The sequence below is a fragment of the Stegastes partitus genome, unplaced genomic scaffold (genome assembly GCF_000690725.1).
Source record: "Stegastes partitus isolate 25-593 unplaced genomic scaffold, Stegastes_partitus-1.0.2 Scaffold660, whole genome shotgun sequence".
NCBI lineage: Eukaryota > Metazoa > Chordata > Actinopteri > Pomacentridae > Stegastes > Stegastes partitus.
Genome location: NW_007578391.1, coordinates 126,854 through 142,426, shown reverse-complemented (window position 1 = coordinate 142,426; position 15,573 = coordinate 126,854). Strand labels below are relative to the sequence as shown.

The 15,573-nt window shown below is 46.0% G+C and overlaps 2 protein-coding genes across 3 annotated transcripts; one reads left to right on the top strand and one right to left on the bottom strand.

Moving 5' to 3' along the window:
- Positions 1-507: 507 nt before the first annotated feature.
- On the bottom strand, positions 508-2,907 carry LOC103363443 (tubulin alpha-1B chain-like). Its single transcript, XM_008290214.1, has 4 exons — positions 2,828-2,907; positions 1,933-2,155; positions 1,707-1,855; positions 508-1,606 (listed from the first exon to the last, which is right to left on the bottom strand). Exons 1-4 carry the CDS (start codon positions 2,828-2,830, stop codon positions 629-631), a joined length of 1,353 nt encoding a protein of 450 aa, XP_008288436.1. The 5' UTR covers positions 2,831-2,907; the 3' UTR covers positions 508-628.
- Positions 2,908-4,304: 1,397 nt separating this feature from the next.
- On the top strand, positions 4,305-14,571 carry scaf1 (SR-related CTD-associated factor 1). Of its 2 annotated transcripts, XM_008290216.1 has the most exons (7): positions 4,305-4,468; positions 5,050-5,109; positions 5,502-9,028; positions 9,741-9,823; positions 11,309-11,614; positions 11,800-11,928; positions 13,693-14,571. In XM_008290216.1, the coding sequence occupies exons 3-7, from the start codon at positions 5,590-5,592 to the stop codon at positions 13,849-13,851; spliced, it is 4,116 nt and encodes a 1,371-aa protein (XP_008288438.1). In that variant the 5' UTR covers positions 4,305-4,468; positions 5,050-5,109; positions 5,502-5,589; the 3' UTR covers positions 13,852-14,571. The 2 variants fall into 2 exon arrangements, with proteins under 2 accessions (XP_008288438.1, XP_008288437.1); XM_008290215.1 differs by lacking the exon at positions 5,050-5,109.
- The last annotated feature ends 1,002 nt before the right edge of the window (positions 14,572-15,573 follow it).

Below are 15,573 nucleotides of genomic sequence, written 5' to 3'. Positions count from 1 at the left end.
AGCAGATGCTGATGCTTTAAAACCTCTAAAGGTGTATTTTCCTGTTTTTGACAAAGACTATGGAAACTTCCACCTTCGGATTTATCATCCAAAACATCGGGAATCCCTGTTAAACCAATTACAAAGTGACAGTTGTGCAGCTGGTTCAGGCTGAATATCTTCTCCTCAGCCTCCTTTTTGGACTCGGAGGATGCTGATAGCGAGATGTTTCTCACAGCGTAAACTGGAGGAAGCCACGTTTTCCTCACTGCAACAGCTGCTTTCCTTTGAAAAAAGCATCAGACTCCTTAAACCTTTTGAGAAACCCACATTTGTTCAGAGTTCAGCTGCTGTATATTCTGATTTGGCACCATTTAAAGTGAATCCGATTTACCTTAAAAACAGCCCAAACCACCAGACTGTCCTCCACCACTCCGCCGTCATTATGGTGATGCGTGAATTCCAATTTGAAAAAAGCTGCACACACACATCACATCCTAGTGTTGACAATGAAAACACAAGCCGACATTGAATTATGCAGTTTATTAGCAGTAATCAGAAACAAACACTGGCCTACAGGTAGTAAAGTAGCATTTGATTGTACTACATTACAGTGCTCAGGTTTACAGTAGTGACACTTGTGTTGGCTCTACTCCTCTCCTTCCTCTTCTCCTTCACCATCCATTGAATCAACTCCAACCTCTTCATAATCCTTCTCCAGGGCTGCCATGTCCTCTCTGGCCTCAGAGAACTCTCCCTCCTCCATCCCCTCTCCCACGTACCAGTGGACAAAGGCCCGCTTGGCGTACATCAGGTCGAACTTGTGGTCCAGTCGGGCCCAGGCCTCGGCGATGGCGGTGGTGTTGCTCAGCATGCACACGGCCCTCTGCACCTTGGCCAGGTCTCCTCCAGGAACCACAGTGGGCGGCTGGTAGTTGATGCCGACTTTGAAGCCGGTGGGACACCAGTCCACAAATTGGATGCTGCGCTTGGTTTTGATGGTGGCGATGGCAGCGTTGACGTCTTTGGGCACCACGTCGCCTCGGTACAGCAGACAGCAGGCCATGTACTTGCCGTGACGAGGGTCACACTTCACCATCTGATTGGCTGGCTCGAAGCAGGCGTTTGTGATCTCAGCCACGGTTAACTGCTCGTGGTAGGCCTTCTCAGCGGAGATGACCGGAGCGTAGGTGGCCAGAGGGAAGTGGATGCGAGGGTAGGGCACCAAGTTGGTCTGGAACTCTGTCAGGTCAACGTTCAGGGCGCCATCAAAGCGAAGAGACGCAGTGATGGACGACACAATCTGGCTGATCAGCCTGTTCAGGTTGGTGTACGACGGGCGCTCGATGTCCAGGTTCCTGCGGCAGATGTCGTAGATGGCCTCGTTGTCCACCATGAAGGCGCAGTCGGAGTGCTCCAGGGTGGTGTGGGTGGTCAGGATGGAGTTGTAGGGCTCCACCACCGCTGTGGACACCTGGGGAGCTGGGTAGATGGAGAACTCCAGCTTGGACTTCTTGCCGTAGTCCACAGACAGACGCTCCATCAGCAGGGAGGTGAAACCAGAACCGGTTCCACCACCGAAGCTGTGAAACACCAGGAAGCCCTGAAGCCCGGTGCACTGGTCGGCCTGAGGGCAGAAGAGCACCAGCAACCAAATATAGATGTATAAATATTTAATGTGCTGCTTTGAAGGTATATCTGAAGGCAACAGCTCTGAATGGACCCACCAGTTTGCGGAGTCTGTCCAGAACCAGATCGATGATCTCCTTGCCAATGGTGTAGTGTCCTCGGGCGTAGTTGTTGGCAGCATCCTCCTTGCCAGTGATCAGCTGCTCGGGGTGGAACAGCTGCCGGTAGGTTCCAGTGCGAACCTCATCTAAAGAATCAGTCACACCAGTTTCACCAGCTGAACTCAGAAACAGATCGTGGCACCAAATCAGAGAGTTTACGTACCGATGACAGACGGCTCCAGGTCCACGAACACGGCTCTGGGGACATGCTTTCCAGCTCCAGTCTCGCTGAAGAACGTGTTGAAGGAATCATCTCCTCCTCCAATGGTCTTGTCGCTGGGCATCTGTCCGTCCGGCTGGATGCCATGTTCCAGGCAGTAGAGCTCCCAGCAGGCGTTTCCGATCTGGACTCCGGCCTGACCCACGTGGATGGAGATGCACTCGCGCTGGAGGAGGACAACAGTTTATCACAGTCAGTGATTGGAAAGACATTCTTACGTTTCAACATTACATGATGAAGTCAAAACCTGAAATGCAGAAGAACAAAGGAAACAAGCAGCCAGATGGACAGTTTATTTAAACATAAACCTTCTTATCCACGAATAAATAAATTTAAAAAATCCAATCAAATCAGGTTTATTGTCATTTTGCTGTACATACACAGTAGTACAGGCAAGATGAGATGAACGTCTGGGATAAGACACTAAACGTCTCCTCACTAGGGTCGCTGGTATCAGACACCCTGGACAGGTCGCCAGTCTATCACAAGGCCACACTTAGAGACAGACAACCAAGCACACTCACATTCACACCTACGGACGATGTAGCATCACCAATTAACCTCAGCATGTTTTGTGGGAGAACCCGGAGAGAACCCACGTTGAGAACATGCAAACTCCACGTAGAACTGGCGACCTTCTTGCCTCGCAGCAAGAAGGTCGCCGGTTACCGCTGCAGCCGTAAATATTCAACCAGTAGCTCAGAAACAGACTTCATCGCAGTAGGACGCGGTGTGTGTCGGGCCCGGCAGATTTCATCCATCTGCAGGCTTTTAGCTCTCACAGGTCGAACCGAGGCTTGAAACATGAGCTTTAACGAGGCTTCAGCACACAACTCACCATGTTGATCTGCTGTAGGGATGTAGACAGAACCTCTAAAACCTCAAAGACCTCTCAGAATCTCTGGTACCTCTCAGCTCGGGGAAACAGACAGTAATGGAGGATGGACGCAGCGTCCCCGCCCTGCTAGCGGCAGGACCGAACCATTCACCAGACTGCAGGGGGAGTACAGTGGACTTTTATGTTTATTTTTTTAGTCCAAAAATATATAGAAACAAAAATATAATCAGAAATTCTGATAATTCTAACAATGATGACAGTTTAGTGATTTAGCATTGAGAAAATGACGTTATATTTTGGGACTTTTCCAGAAGTCCGTCAGTCACCGCAGCTTGGAATCGTCCTAAACTCTCATCCGAGATGCTGCCTCCATCAGCAGCAAAAGGATGGAGAAAGAGAAAGACAGACAGACAGACAGACAGACAGACAAAAAGAAAGACAGACAGAAAGAAAGAAAGAAAGAAAGAAAGAAAGAAAGAACGAAAGAAAGAAAGAAAGAAAGAAATAAAAGATAGATAGTTTATAGATATAGATAATAAATAAATAATGGATAGATAGATAGATTATAGATACAGATAATAAAAAAGATAATAGATAGATACTTTATTCCTAGCTTTGGGGAAATTCAAGGTATCCAGTAGCTCACACGTTACGTTTTTTTATTTCGTCTTTTTTTAAATAGGGAAAATAAAGTGCAAAAATGTGCTATTAGAGCAACCAAGATGCGATGCAATAAACCAGATGGTCCTGGTAGACTAAAACCAGTCCAGTCCTGCATTTATTTATTTTAAATTCATTTTCCTTTTAAAAACATAAACTGTTACCAAGAAAACACTCACTAACCAATAAGAAAGAGAGCATTCAAAATAATTCACAGTTGTTATTCTGTGAATTGTTGCTTTTTGTGTGTGTTTTTAGATGAGGAAATAGATTGTTTGTGAGTAAATTGTAAAAGTCTTGAGGAAAAAAACACACAGGAACCTTTTGGTCTGATGTGAGCTTAAAACTGTAACTAGAAGTTCCGTGTTAGTCTCCCTGTGTGGGGTTCACACAGTCCAAACACACACTCCGGTAAGAGATGGTTTTAAATTGGCTGTGAGTGACCCTCTGCATGATGCAGCAGTTTATAGATGGGTGATGAGCTTTTTCCAATAAAAAGCAGAATAATTTCCCTCAAAAGACAAATCAGCATTAGGCTGTTTGGTGTGGAGAAGAATGATCCTCAAAAGAACAAATACTGAAAATTGATCATTTATTTATATTTCAATTGTCATATATCAGATCCACGCCGGTAATGATGACGATCTGTGTGTTTATATCGTTTCTTTCTCCGTTTCCTGTTACATGAAAGCCATGTGTATTGCTTCACACCAGCCTGTGATATATTTGCACATTTTCTTTGCAAATGTTCTACGTAAATAAATTTTTAAATCTCCGACGACTGCGCACAGAACTCAGTTTCCCATGATTCTTAGTCGTCCGGTTTCAGGGAGGAAGATGGCGGCGACTAATGGAACAGGGCTGCTGCTGCGCTTTTAAAACGGCAAAAAGCAGCTGATGCTTCATTTTGGCAGCTCATTTATTGAAAACGGTTCCCGGTACATGCGAAGCGGGACTCTGCTCTCGGACTGAAGGCTGAAGGTAACTCATCAGCACACAGCGCTTCTTGTTGCCTCATTAATGCTAGCTGCTGGAAGCTAAGTTAGCCACCTAGCAGGCTGCTGCCGACACCTTTTTGCAGAGAAAACGCCTGTCACTAAATCAGGTGTATTTTACCATCAGTGACAAAACTGTATTCCGAATGATGTAGTTCAGGTGGATACCGTCAACAACGAGATGTTCGGGGAGAGCCGGCGGCGTTAACCGGCCATTAAGCGTCAACAGTCCTGCTAGCATCGCTGAGCACAGTTAGCTTCACACACGACAACACACCGAGTCAGTCAGAACTCTAAACAACAGCAAAATGGATCAGCCACAATACTAAAACCACATCCAGAATACTGTGTAGGTCTTCTTATACTGCCAACACTGCTCAGAGCTGCAGGGGGCCTCCAGGTGGGTCCAGTGGGTTGTTCAGGTGTTGTACCCTAAAGTGATCATCTGCAGAACAAGTGACTGTAATCCGTGGGGGCATTTATTTAATCTACTGTAGTTTGTTTTACTCCATATACTTCATATTAGTATTTTACAGATTACAATATTAGTTTGGGGTTTTTTTTCAGGATAACATCTAACAACTGGTAATTGAAAACCGAGATGTGTTCAGCAATAACCTTCTACAGGTGATAAGTGAACCTTTTAGTGCTTTCCAGTGGGGGACACTAATGGAGACACTATGCTAAACGTCCTCTAACTAGATCCACTACAATAAACTGACATATTCACTGCCATCGACACTGAAAATGTGTCTCCATCAATATTTTTACCTGACGTAAGGCATCAGATATCAGCCAGCCACTGGTTGTTTTAGAAACTTGAAACAGAACAAAAAATGGTTTGGGGTTTTGATGGCAGACAACAGCAGCACAGCACAATGTAGTCAACAATAAGTGTTCTCCTACTCTTAATTGTCCATGAGTTTTATCTCAACTACATTTTTCCTTTGGTTTGGGAATTTCAGGTTACATTATAATTGTAAGATTAAGATTCTGCCTGTCCTGTTTCTGTCTGCTAGGCTGGTTCCTGGACCCCTGCTTGCTGTCGTGGACTACCAACCTCCAGGTCCAACGATCTGACATCTGCACCACCAGTTTTCCTGGCCCATGGACTTGACTCCAGCACCAGGCTTCAAAAGGAGGCCTGCTGCCTCCTCTTCCCCAGGTGGCGCTGGAGAGGCTGCCAGGAGCCCTCCTCCCTGCTCACCCTCCCTGTCGCTGTCGTCTCCTTCCTCTGATCCGTCTTCACCGTTGTCTACATCCTCCTCTGTCTGTGCCAACTTTTCGGCTTATCAAAACCATGTAAAAAGTCGGACCAGGGGGACAGAGGTGGCCAGGGTCTCCTCCACTTCTGCCTCTTTAGCTGCACAGTCTGTCTCCACACCTACGTCCAACACCACCTCTTCAGACTGCTTACCTCACACTTCAATGCAGCCAAGTGTTGATTGTGAAGAAGTGGGCCAGAAAAGGGAAATGTACGATCCTTTCAGTCCAACTGATGGAGACAGAGAGGGAAGGGTGAAGGGAGAGGAAGGGGAAGGGGAGAAATACGACCCTTTTGACCCCACTGGTTCCCCGGCATCAGATGTCGATGGTGGGAGTGGAAACGTAAGGATGGTGCAGAGAAACAGCGAGAGGGAGGATGAGGAGAAGGAGGAAGAACCTCCCGATTCCACTGACACCTTGACTGAGCCCTGCCTGCCCACTCAACTCCCTCTGAGGAGGAGGGTGGACTGTCGCTCCTCCAAAGCTGGAGGCCACAGCGAGAGTGGAAACTCTGACCTCTCTGAGATAGAGGAGGGGGAGATCGTAGGAGCGGCCGACAGAGAAGGGATCAATAAGAGGCCTGCTGAGGAAGTCCTCCCCCTGAGCTCTCCCAGCGTCTCCTTCTTTGGTTCAAAGCCAGAACGCATCCTCCGGGTGCTGGACGAGGACGGCTTTGTGTCCGTGTGCACGGAGGGCAACTGGGAGGTAGACAGGGAGCTTGAGGAGGAGCCTGTTGTAGGAGTGGAGGATCTGAGAAGGAAGCTGGTCAGCAGAAGGAAGGAAAGATATCTCTCCTTTCCTGCTTCTTCCCCTCTCTCTCCTCAGTTACCACCTCCCTCCTCTCTTCCTCCAGCCTCTGCCTCCTCCTCCCCCCTCACACCTTCAGTAGGGCAGGGTAGCAAGAGCCGCAAGTCTTCCAAGAGTTCCAAGGACTGTGACCGACAGAAAAGCAAAGATAGGAAAGCAGGTGAAAAGGAGGTGAGAAGAAAAAAGAGAAGGAAGGGCAAAGAAGGGACTAATGAAAGGAGTAAAGAAAAGGAGCGAGGACACAAGGCTGGGAAAGAGGTGAAAGCAAGGAAGAGCAGCAGGAGCAGCAGCCGGAAGAGAAAGAAAAGACAGCACAGCAGTCCAGAGGCATCCCGATCCTACAACTCTTCAGGAAGAAGCCACACTAGACGCTCCTTCTCAAGCCTTTCAGAAGAAAAGCACAGAGAGAGGGACAGAGATAAGGACAGGGACAGAGACAGAGTTAGGGACAGAGACAGAGGCAGAGAGAGAGACAGAGAACAAAATCGCACCAGTAGCCACAGAAGAGATGAAAGAGACAGAGATTCTAGCTCTAGAAAGAGGGAGAGGGAAAGGAAGGGAAGACATCATTCGAGCAGCAGAGAGCGAGGTCTTTCAAAGAGATCTTCAGGAAGCAGGGAAAAGAGGGAGGCTGACCGAGACCGGCAGCACGAGAGGGAACGCAGGCGGGACGGTCGGCCTGTGGTCCCTCCATCCATCCAGGACCTCAACGGGTCTGACCTCTTTGCTATCAAGCGAACCATCACAGTCACAACTACCACAACCACCACCACTGTCCCCGGATCCCCCAGACTGGCCCCGTCCTCTCCCCGAGAGCCCACACAGGACTCCGACAAGCCTCACAAGAGGAAGAAGAAGAGGAAATGGCACTCGGCTGGAGAGGTGGAGGACCGGGAAAGTTGTCGCAGCCGATCCCAGTCGCTCTCGCCGCCGAGGTATCACAGCTACGAATCAGACCGCTACTCGGACAAGTTAGAGATCGATGTGTTGTCTTTGGACGGTGAGGCTTTGGACTCAGACTACCCATCTTTGGAGGATACGCCTCCTGCTGCTCTTCCTCCGGAACCGCCTGTCCTCAGCCCCAAAACTAAAGCTACACCCAAGACTGGACAACATCACCCCAAAAAAAAGTCTCGAACATTAAAGAAAATTGGCCAGTCGGAATCCTCCTCCTCTTCCAATAGAACCAAAAGCAAATGCCTGTCCTCCCTGACGGTCACCTCAGGCTCGGGCTCTGTCCCAGCGGGCCTCCCTTCAGTGAAGAGAGCCCGCAAAATGGGAAAGGACAAAGAGCGGGACAAAGGCAGCAGAAAGGATTTGAGTCGTTCTGGCAAATCCAAGAAGGAGAGTGGTGGCGGTCGGAAAGGTAAACTTCAGTCCAAAGTGTCAGTGCTGGTACGTGAGGGTGTGAGCAGCACTACAGGCGCTTCGGTTAGCTCTGGAAAGCTGGGCATGGACCTCCTAGGTCCAGGAGGTACAGGAGGTGGTGCTGGGAGCTCAGTGGTGGGTGGATCTATTGCAGTAGTGTTTTGCAGAGACAATGAGAGCAGGTCACCGTTCCTCAAACCGTGTTCAGAGCCGCTGTCGCTGAGCGGCCGCAGTAAAGACCTGACCGGCATCGGGAAACGGAGCAGCATGTCTGTACCGCCGTCATCCTTAGCCGGTCCTGCAGGACTGAAATCCAAGAAAACAAAACCCAGCTCCATCACATCCACCTCCTCCTCTGCCTCCTCTCCCTCGTCTTCTCTGGCAACCAAGCGACGCCGTCGCCTGGCCAAGAAGACCAGAGAAAAAGGCGGCGCTGCAGGCCTGGCGGCTGGAGACACCAGCCAAATGAAAGCTAGGTCTGAAGGCTGGGGAGGAGCCTCCTTAGATGTTCAGTCAGCTGTTGGAGATGGAGGCAAGTCAGTCAGTCCACATTCGGGCCAAGCTGGCCCTGCGCCCTGTTCTTCCTCCTCGTCCTCCTCCACCTCCTCCTCCACCAGTGTACTGCCTCCATCCTCCTCTCCACCGCACACTCCTCCTCCATCTACTGCTCCTCTGCGGGACATGAGAGAGTCTTCTCCAGACTCTCAGACAGTGGACAGCAGCTGTAAGACTCCGGACCCTTTGTTTCTAGCTGAGGACTGTCCGAACCAGACCAGCCCGACTCTCCCAGCGTCCAGCCCGTCCAGCCTGTCCACCCCGCAGGGTGCTGGGCTCAGCAACGCCTTGTCTACTCCTACTGCCAAGCACTCGCCTCCAGATGATGCACCAAAATCTCTGGCCTCACCTCCAAGCTCGTCCTCGTCTGCAGGCTGTGGTCTCACGTCTCTTTCTCTGCCCATGTCTTCGTCTGACCCTTCCTCCTCCTCGTCGGTTTCCTCCTCGTCTGCTAGTAAGCCACCTCCTCCTCCTCCTCCTCCAGCAGCTCCTGCCCTCCCCTGGAGTCTGCAGACCGGGGTGGACTGCACAACTGGAGGCGTCTTAGCATGTAAGTTCACTTCCTGGATGCACAGAAGTCAGTCACTCCTTGAAGGGACACAAACATTGTTTTACAGACCGCTACTTGTTTCAGTCCATTTCTTTGTCGTAACAGAAGCTTTCACAGACTTGACATTTAACAGTTTCCTCCTTGCTTGTGACAGAAAGCCATGATCGACAACATCTGGTTCCGACTTATTTTTGTGAAGACTTTTCACATTAACGTGCTCGTCAAACTGCAATGAGACACAGTGATGGTTTACATGAGTACGTGTATATTAAAATGCATTAGAAATACAGGAAGACACAGTATTATGCTATGAAAATGTTCAGCAATAAGGTGAATTAGGCAAATGATACTGACGTGGTTTCTTTAAAATGTATGTTCTTTGGTCATGTTGGAAAAAATATCTTCACATGAAGTCATTCAGGCTCTTGCAGCTCAATGATGGATAATGTCTATACATACCTGGCTCCTGTCCCTGTAACACGACTAAGCATCGTCAACGCTGCATCCACCGTTTGAGTTCTAAATTCTATATACAGTGACTTCATTAAGTCCCCGCTTCCATGTGTAAGTCTTGTCAGGAGGTTAATTTGATATGAAATCTATTAGACATTATCAACATGCGGCTTTTATTCAGACCTAGATAAGGGGCCAAATACTACATTATGCTTCATATGACTTTTTGGTGAACTAATGGTCTCATTCTTCCTCTCAGTGACTGCTCTGCTCTTCAAAATGGAAGAAGCTAATATCGCTAGCAGAGCAAAAGCACAAGAGTTCATTCAAGCGACCAGCCAGGTGAGAGACGGACACACTCATCCTTTGTCTTCATTTACAATCAGTGCTTTTGTGTTTGTCATTAAAAAGGAACCTTAAGGGGAAATGTACAAGAGCATTTTTAATATTTGGGTTATTGAAGCCTGTAAACATTTAATCGAGCTGTGAGGAGGCTCTGCTTGATCATGCATTTGGGATGTTGTGCTTCTAGAAAACATATTTTCAGCATCAACACATTTTTCAAAATAATCGTTTGACTTAAGCTGCAGTCACAGCAAAAGCAGGATTTTAAACTTTTGACGCTTACTGCAGCTCAGCACCGTCTCCTCTCTGCTGCTGTGCTGTTGTGTCATGCAGCTACAACATAAAAACCTCCTGCTCATGTTATGTAGGATCCCTTTGCTCTTGACTGCACAGACTTCCGAAGGTACCAGCAGGTCCTTTAGGTCCTAGAAGCTGCAGGGTTGGTCCTCCATGCGTCAGACCTGTTTCCAGCACATCCCACAGATGCTCAGTCACAATCAGGTCAAAGGAATCTGGAGGTCAATTCAGCACCTTGAACTCTTTGTCATGTTCCTCAAACCATCCCTGAACAATGTGGCAGGAGGATTTATACTGTTGCCAGGATGAGGTTTAGATGGTCTGAACAAAGTTTAAATACTACGTGTCAAAGCAACATCCATATGAAACCCAAGAATCCCAATCAGAACTCAGCATCACGCTGCTACTGCTGGCTTTCCGTCTTCCCATCCGTCTCCAGATAAACCCTGGCATTCCACGTCGTGTAAAAGAAAGCCTGATTCTGTGTGTTCTGATGCTCACATGACCTTCGTAGGCAGTCAGCAGCTCCTCAGCGCTGACACTTTCTGTCACGGCAGCATTAAGGTTGGTGCTACAGTAGCTCTCGTACCGGATCAGACCACACAGGCCGGCCTTGACTCCGCTCACACATCAGTGAACCTTGGTTCAGTTCACCAGTTGTCCTACCTTTAATTGCTTTTGATTGAAACTAACCACTGAGTACCATTAACTCCCCACAAGACCTGCAGTTCTGGAGATGCTCTGACTAAGTCCTCTTGGACTTAAAATTTAGCCCTTGTCTAAGCTAGCTAGGAGGAGCAGATGGGTCACTTTGTAGTAGAGGTGAATTAGACGATTCAGGAAACACACACCGACCTTTCCAGTGTCAGATAGGGTGTGTTCATGCTAAACATCTGTAACTTTTCTTTATCTCTGTGAGGTTAATGTGGTGTTTTTTTCTCTTTATCGCTCTATTTATTCACATGTTACTGAGCTATTTGTGGCACGTTTCATGTGCACAAGGCAGCACAAGTTTCTTAATGTTTGAAAATGAGCGATGCGCTTCCTGTTTTTAGGAGGTATGATCACTCCTCTTCTCCATGACAGTCATGTTTCTTCCCTCAGAGCACTTTTAATCTCTGAACAACTGGTTCTGAGAAGCCATACCTCCGGCTCTAACCTGGGCTCACTCTGTCTCTGGTGCAGATTCTCTCCCAGGCCAACCAGAACCAGTCCCAGCAGCATGCTCCTCCTTCCTCGGCCTCCTCGTCCTCACAGTTGCCCCCCACTCCCTCTCTGCCTCAGCCTCCTGCTCTGAGCCCGGCCCAGTTCATTCTCCACGGCTCCCTCCCGTTGGTTGGCTGCACCAAAACCCCCCCTTCTCACCTGCACCCCTCCATAGCTGGTGGATGTGCGCAGACGCCACCTACCATGATGCCTGTGGGGCTGTCGGGAGTGACTGGGAGCTCTGGTGATACTGGCTGGGACACAGAGAGCAAAGACCCTGATAAGGTAAAGGATGATATGTATCCTACTGCTGCATCAATCATCGCTAAAGTGTCACCCAAAATTACTTCAGTGTACAATATTATCCTGCTAATTACACTCAAAATGTTTAGTTATGATTTCCTAACTTGTGTAATAATAATGATAGTAACGATTGCTGTAATTCTTATTGATTGAACGTGTCTGTTCAGTACCTGAAGAAGCTGCACACACAGGAGCGTGCTGTAGAGGAGGTGAAACTGGCCATCAAACCTTACTATCAGCGCAAAGACATCAACAAGGATGAATACAAAGACATCCTCAGGAAAGCTGTGCACAAGGTCAGCACACAAACCCAGTTACACCCAGCATAAGAAAACAGATGAGTCATTGAGTCCATGTGTGTAGCTGCGTGACTGACTTCACGGTAGTTTCGTGCTACTACGGGGATTTTAAGTGACGCCTACTGACAAAACCACAGCATGAATCAAGGTCGTACAGTGTCGACTCAGCCAACGTGGTTGCTTGACCATCTCAGAATCTGTTGAGACTTTGTTGGAATGATCTTTGGCATCCGACACTGACTTTTTTTTTTTTTTAGCTGAAATTCCAACATTTTCATAATTTTTCACCCAATAGAAATTTTCAATAAATCCCTCACGAGTTGGAAATTGAACCAGATGCCACTTTCAGATGTCCGTATCTCTTGAAGGTTACGTCCTGGAGTCTTCAAAGGATTTTGAAACTTGCCACACAAGTAGATGATACTTCCATTTCTTACTGTCCTAAATTCCATCAGCCTACTCATGATTCAAGACGTCCATCTGGCTGGTTGGAAATTAATTACTTTTTTACCCGTGTCAACTTTGATTGGCCAGAATTTCCATTTTTACTGAAGCTTTCTAAGCATTAGTGATGTCATTCAGATATTGTTCTCACAATAAAATCAATCAAATAGATCCTATGTGTTCGAGATACAGTGCTTAACAAATCTATTAGACCACCTGTCTCATTTTTTACAAACTGTACAAATATATCTATATATATGCATATAGACCATCCGTCATTATGAAGTGCTTTAATTCGCACTCAGCTCTCCACGTTTTACCATTTTGAACAGGAATGAGGAATTTCAAACTGAATTCACCTTTTTATACCCAAATCTGAACCGCTGGGCTTCTCTGGGAAGTCAGAAATGAATCAAGCAACCACTAAAAGTATTTTTTTCTGTTCAGGAATGCAAGTAAATAACTATAATTTGACAGCTTAACCAATAAATTATAATGTGCATTACTATTTTTTTCTGTTTGTTTTTATATATAAGAAAGGTAAAATTGAAAATTCACGTATTCTACATTACAGAAACATAAAAATTCATTTTGGTAATTACCAATGCTGTTAATTTAGGGCAGCTGTGGCATGAACCCTACACTGGGTGGTGGTCAAATACATTTGTTAAGCACTGTGTATTTTTTGTATTTTTTTTGAAAATCCACATTATTTGCAATTTTTAAACAAATCCTTAAGCAAATAAATTAAGTATCGGTTGACAAGATTTGCTGCATTCTCTCCATTCACCAGAAATTCAAAACATCTACTGAAGATTTAGAGCAGGGGTGTCAACATCCGGTCCTCGAGGGCCGCAATCCTGCAAGTTTTAGATGTTTCCAACACACCTGATTCACATGATCAGGATCGTTATCAGGCTTCTGCAGAGCTTGATGATGAGCTGATCATTTGAATCAGGTGTGTTGGAAGAAGGAAACATCTAAAACATGCAGGATTGCGGCCCTCGAGGACCACAGTTCGACACCCCTGATTTAGAGTCTAGCACGTATACTTCAAGAGATATGGGCGTCTAAAAGTGGCATCTCGTTCAGTTTCCAACTCGCGAATGATTTACTGAAAAGTTCCATTGGGTGAAACATTCTGAAAATGTTGGAATTTCAGCTAAAAAAATGCACAGATTTCAGTTTCAGATGCCAAAGTTTCAAGAGATTCTGAAACGGACAAACAGCTGACCGACAGTGAAACCCCATGAACAGTATTATAAACTGGTGTCTTTGTACTGATGCAGGCTTTTACCCGCTGTGCTGTTTTCTCAGATCTGCCACAGCCGCACTGGAGAAATCAACCCGGTCAAAGTCAGCAACCTTGTGAAGCTGTACGTGCAGCGCTACAAATACTTCCGGAAACACGGACGGAAGATGGATGAAGAGGAGAGGGATGACAAGGAGCCGGGCGCGCTGCATTCCTCTGCCTGATGGGAGACTTTTTATAAATGTTCCGCCCTCCGCTCACAATCTGGGCCTTCACAAATGGTTTTTGCCCAATATTTTCTTTTTTTTTTTTCATATCCCAACCTGTCTATACTTTTTTTTTTTTTTGGTCATTTTGTGGAAGTCTTTCCCCTGATCTCTTCAATCTCACTGTAAATATGTCTCACATAGAAAAAACCTCATGAACACAATGTTCAGGAGGCGGATGCTGCCATGCACACCTGTGAGCTCATACAGTCCAGTATACAACCCTGCAATAAATACTAAGTTTGTGAAGCTTATAGTTTTTAGTTTTTGTTGACTGTATCCATTAGAGGTTTCGCAATCGTGGTACTAATTACAGGGCTATTTTTTTAATAGCATTGGATTAGATGCTAGTTCGTCTCCCCAACCAAACCATTTATATCAGAATCCGAGCTGAGGGGAAACACGATACACACTCTGAAACATGTACAGTACTGAAGGACGCTACACACTACAGCATCCCCCCCCGACTTCTCTGTGTCCGTGTCTTTGCAGAGGGTATGCAAGCTGGACCGGTCAGTGAGCTGCACAGCTGAATGATGGTTCAGACACACTGACTTCTCAGTTCTTTTATTTTGCTCTCTGTGTAATGTATGCATGTGTTACTGAGGTTGAGAAAGTTACTAAATCTCTTTATAAAATGACTTGACCAACAAAATATAAATGTTGCTTGAAAACCAATATGCAGAAAAGTGGTCTTATTTGTTCAGTCCGACTTCTGTGTTTACATTCCACATAAAGCAGCAAAGTTATGTCGTGTTTAATTCTGCTGAAATCCAAAAGGGGTCAGCCTGTGACATTTACAGGTGCAGACTTCACCTGAGCTGTTTCAGCAGAATTTGTTGTGCATTAAGCAAACCTCAAGACGTGACCGTGGGTTTTGTTTGTAGCCTTTTAGTGCTCAGTGTCATTTTTAAAGCAGGAGACTGACAGAATCTGAGCAGTAGACAACTGTTCTGAAGGATATTTATACTCATGAGTTTATTACAAAGTGGTATAGTCTCCATGTCCATAAATGTGTTCCTTAAACAAAGCTTTTGATTTGAATTATATTAAAGGACTGAAGATTAAAGAGAAATATACATAGATGCATGTAGTCTTTCCGCTTTTCTTTTTAAGCATTGTTTTATTTTTTTTAGTTGATTTTAACTCATCACGGTTATTATCATGGCTTTCACTTGTATTCATGTATCAGAGTAAAGATGTTTCTCTGCTGCCTTTAAACTCAGATGAGGTTTTGACTGTTTCCTAAGCCAAAAAAAAAATAATCAATAAATCAGTCAATTAGGAAAACAAAACACTATTGCGATGCGGGGCAATGTAAGACTTTGGTTCAGTCCTGACAAACCCACTAATGACGGATAAAAACACATCAGTAATGCTAACATGTGTATACAGTGAGTGTCGGTGTTGCTAACATGTATACAGTTGGGTCAGTGATGCTAACATCATGCTAACTTACATATACAATAAGGGTCAGCATTGCTAACATCATGCTAACATGTATACACCCTGTTCCAAATTATTATGCAAATTAGATTTTTCTTTGATTTTCCTAAATAGTCGATGCAAACGACAGCAGCATAATTTTCAAGTCATCAAACGTTGAAGTATAATTCAAATGTTATTGAACAAACCACCCAATGACTTCAGTATTTTTTTCAAAAATAAAAAACTTAAAAT

Bases quoted from the DNA above. Each gene is read 5' to 3' on its own strand.
- LOC103363443 (XM_008290214.1), bottom strand. The intron at 1,856-1,932 runs GTACGTAAACTC...CTGATTCTTTAG, and splicing joins CCTGGAGCCGTCTGTCATCG to ATGAGGTTCGCACTGGAACC. The intron at 1,607-1,706 runs GTGGGTCCATTC...TTCTGCCCTCAG, and splicing joins TGGACAGACTCCGCAAACTG to GCCGACCAGTGCACCGGGCT.
- scaf1 (XM_008290215.1), top strand. From the start codon at position 5,590: ATGGACTTGACTCCAGCACCAGGCTTCAAAAGGAGGCCTGCTGCCTCC. The intron at 9,824-11,308 runs GTGAGAGACGGA...TCTCTGGTGCAG, and splicing joins TCATTCAAGCGACCAGCCAG to ATTCTCTCCCAGGCCAACCA. The intron at 11,615-11,799 runs GTAAAGGATGAT...GTGTCTGTTCAG, and splicing joins AGAGCAAAGACCCTGATAAG to TACCTGAAGAAGCTGCACAC.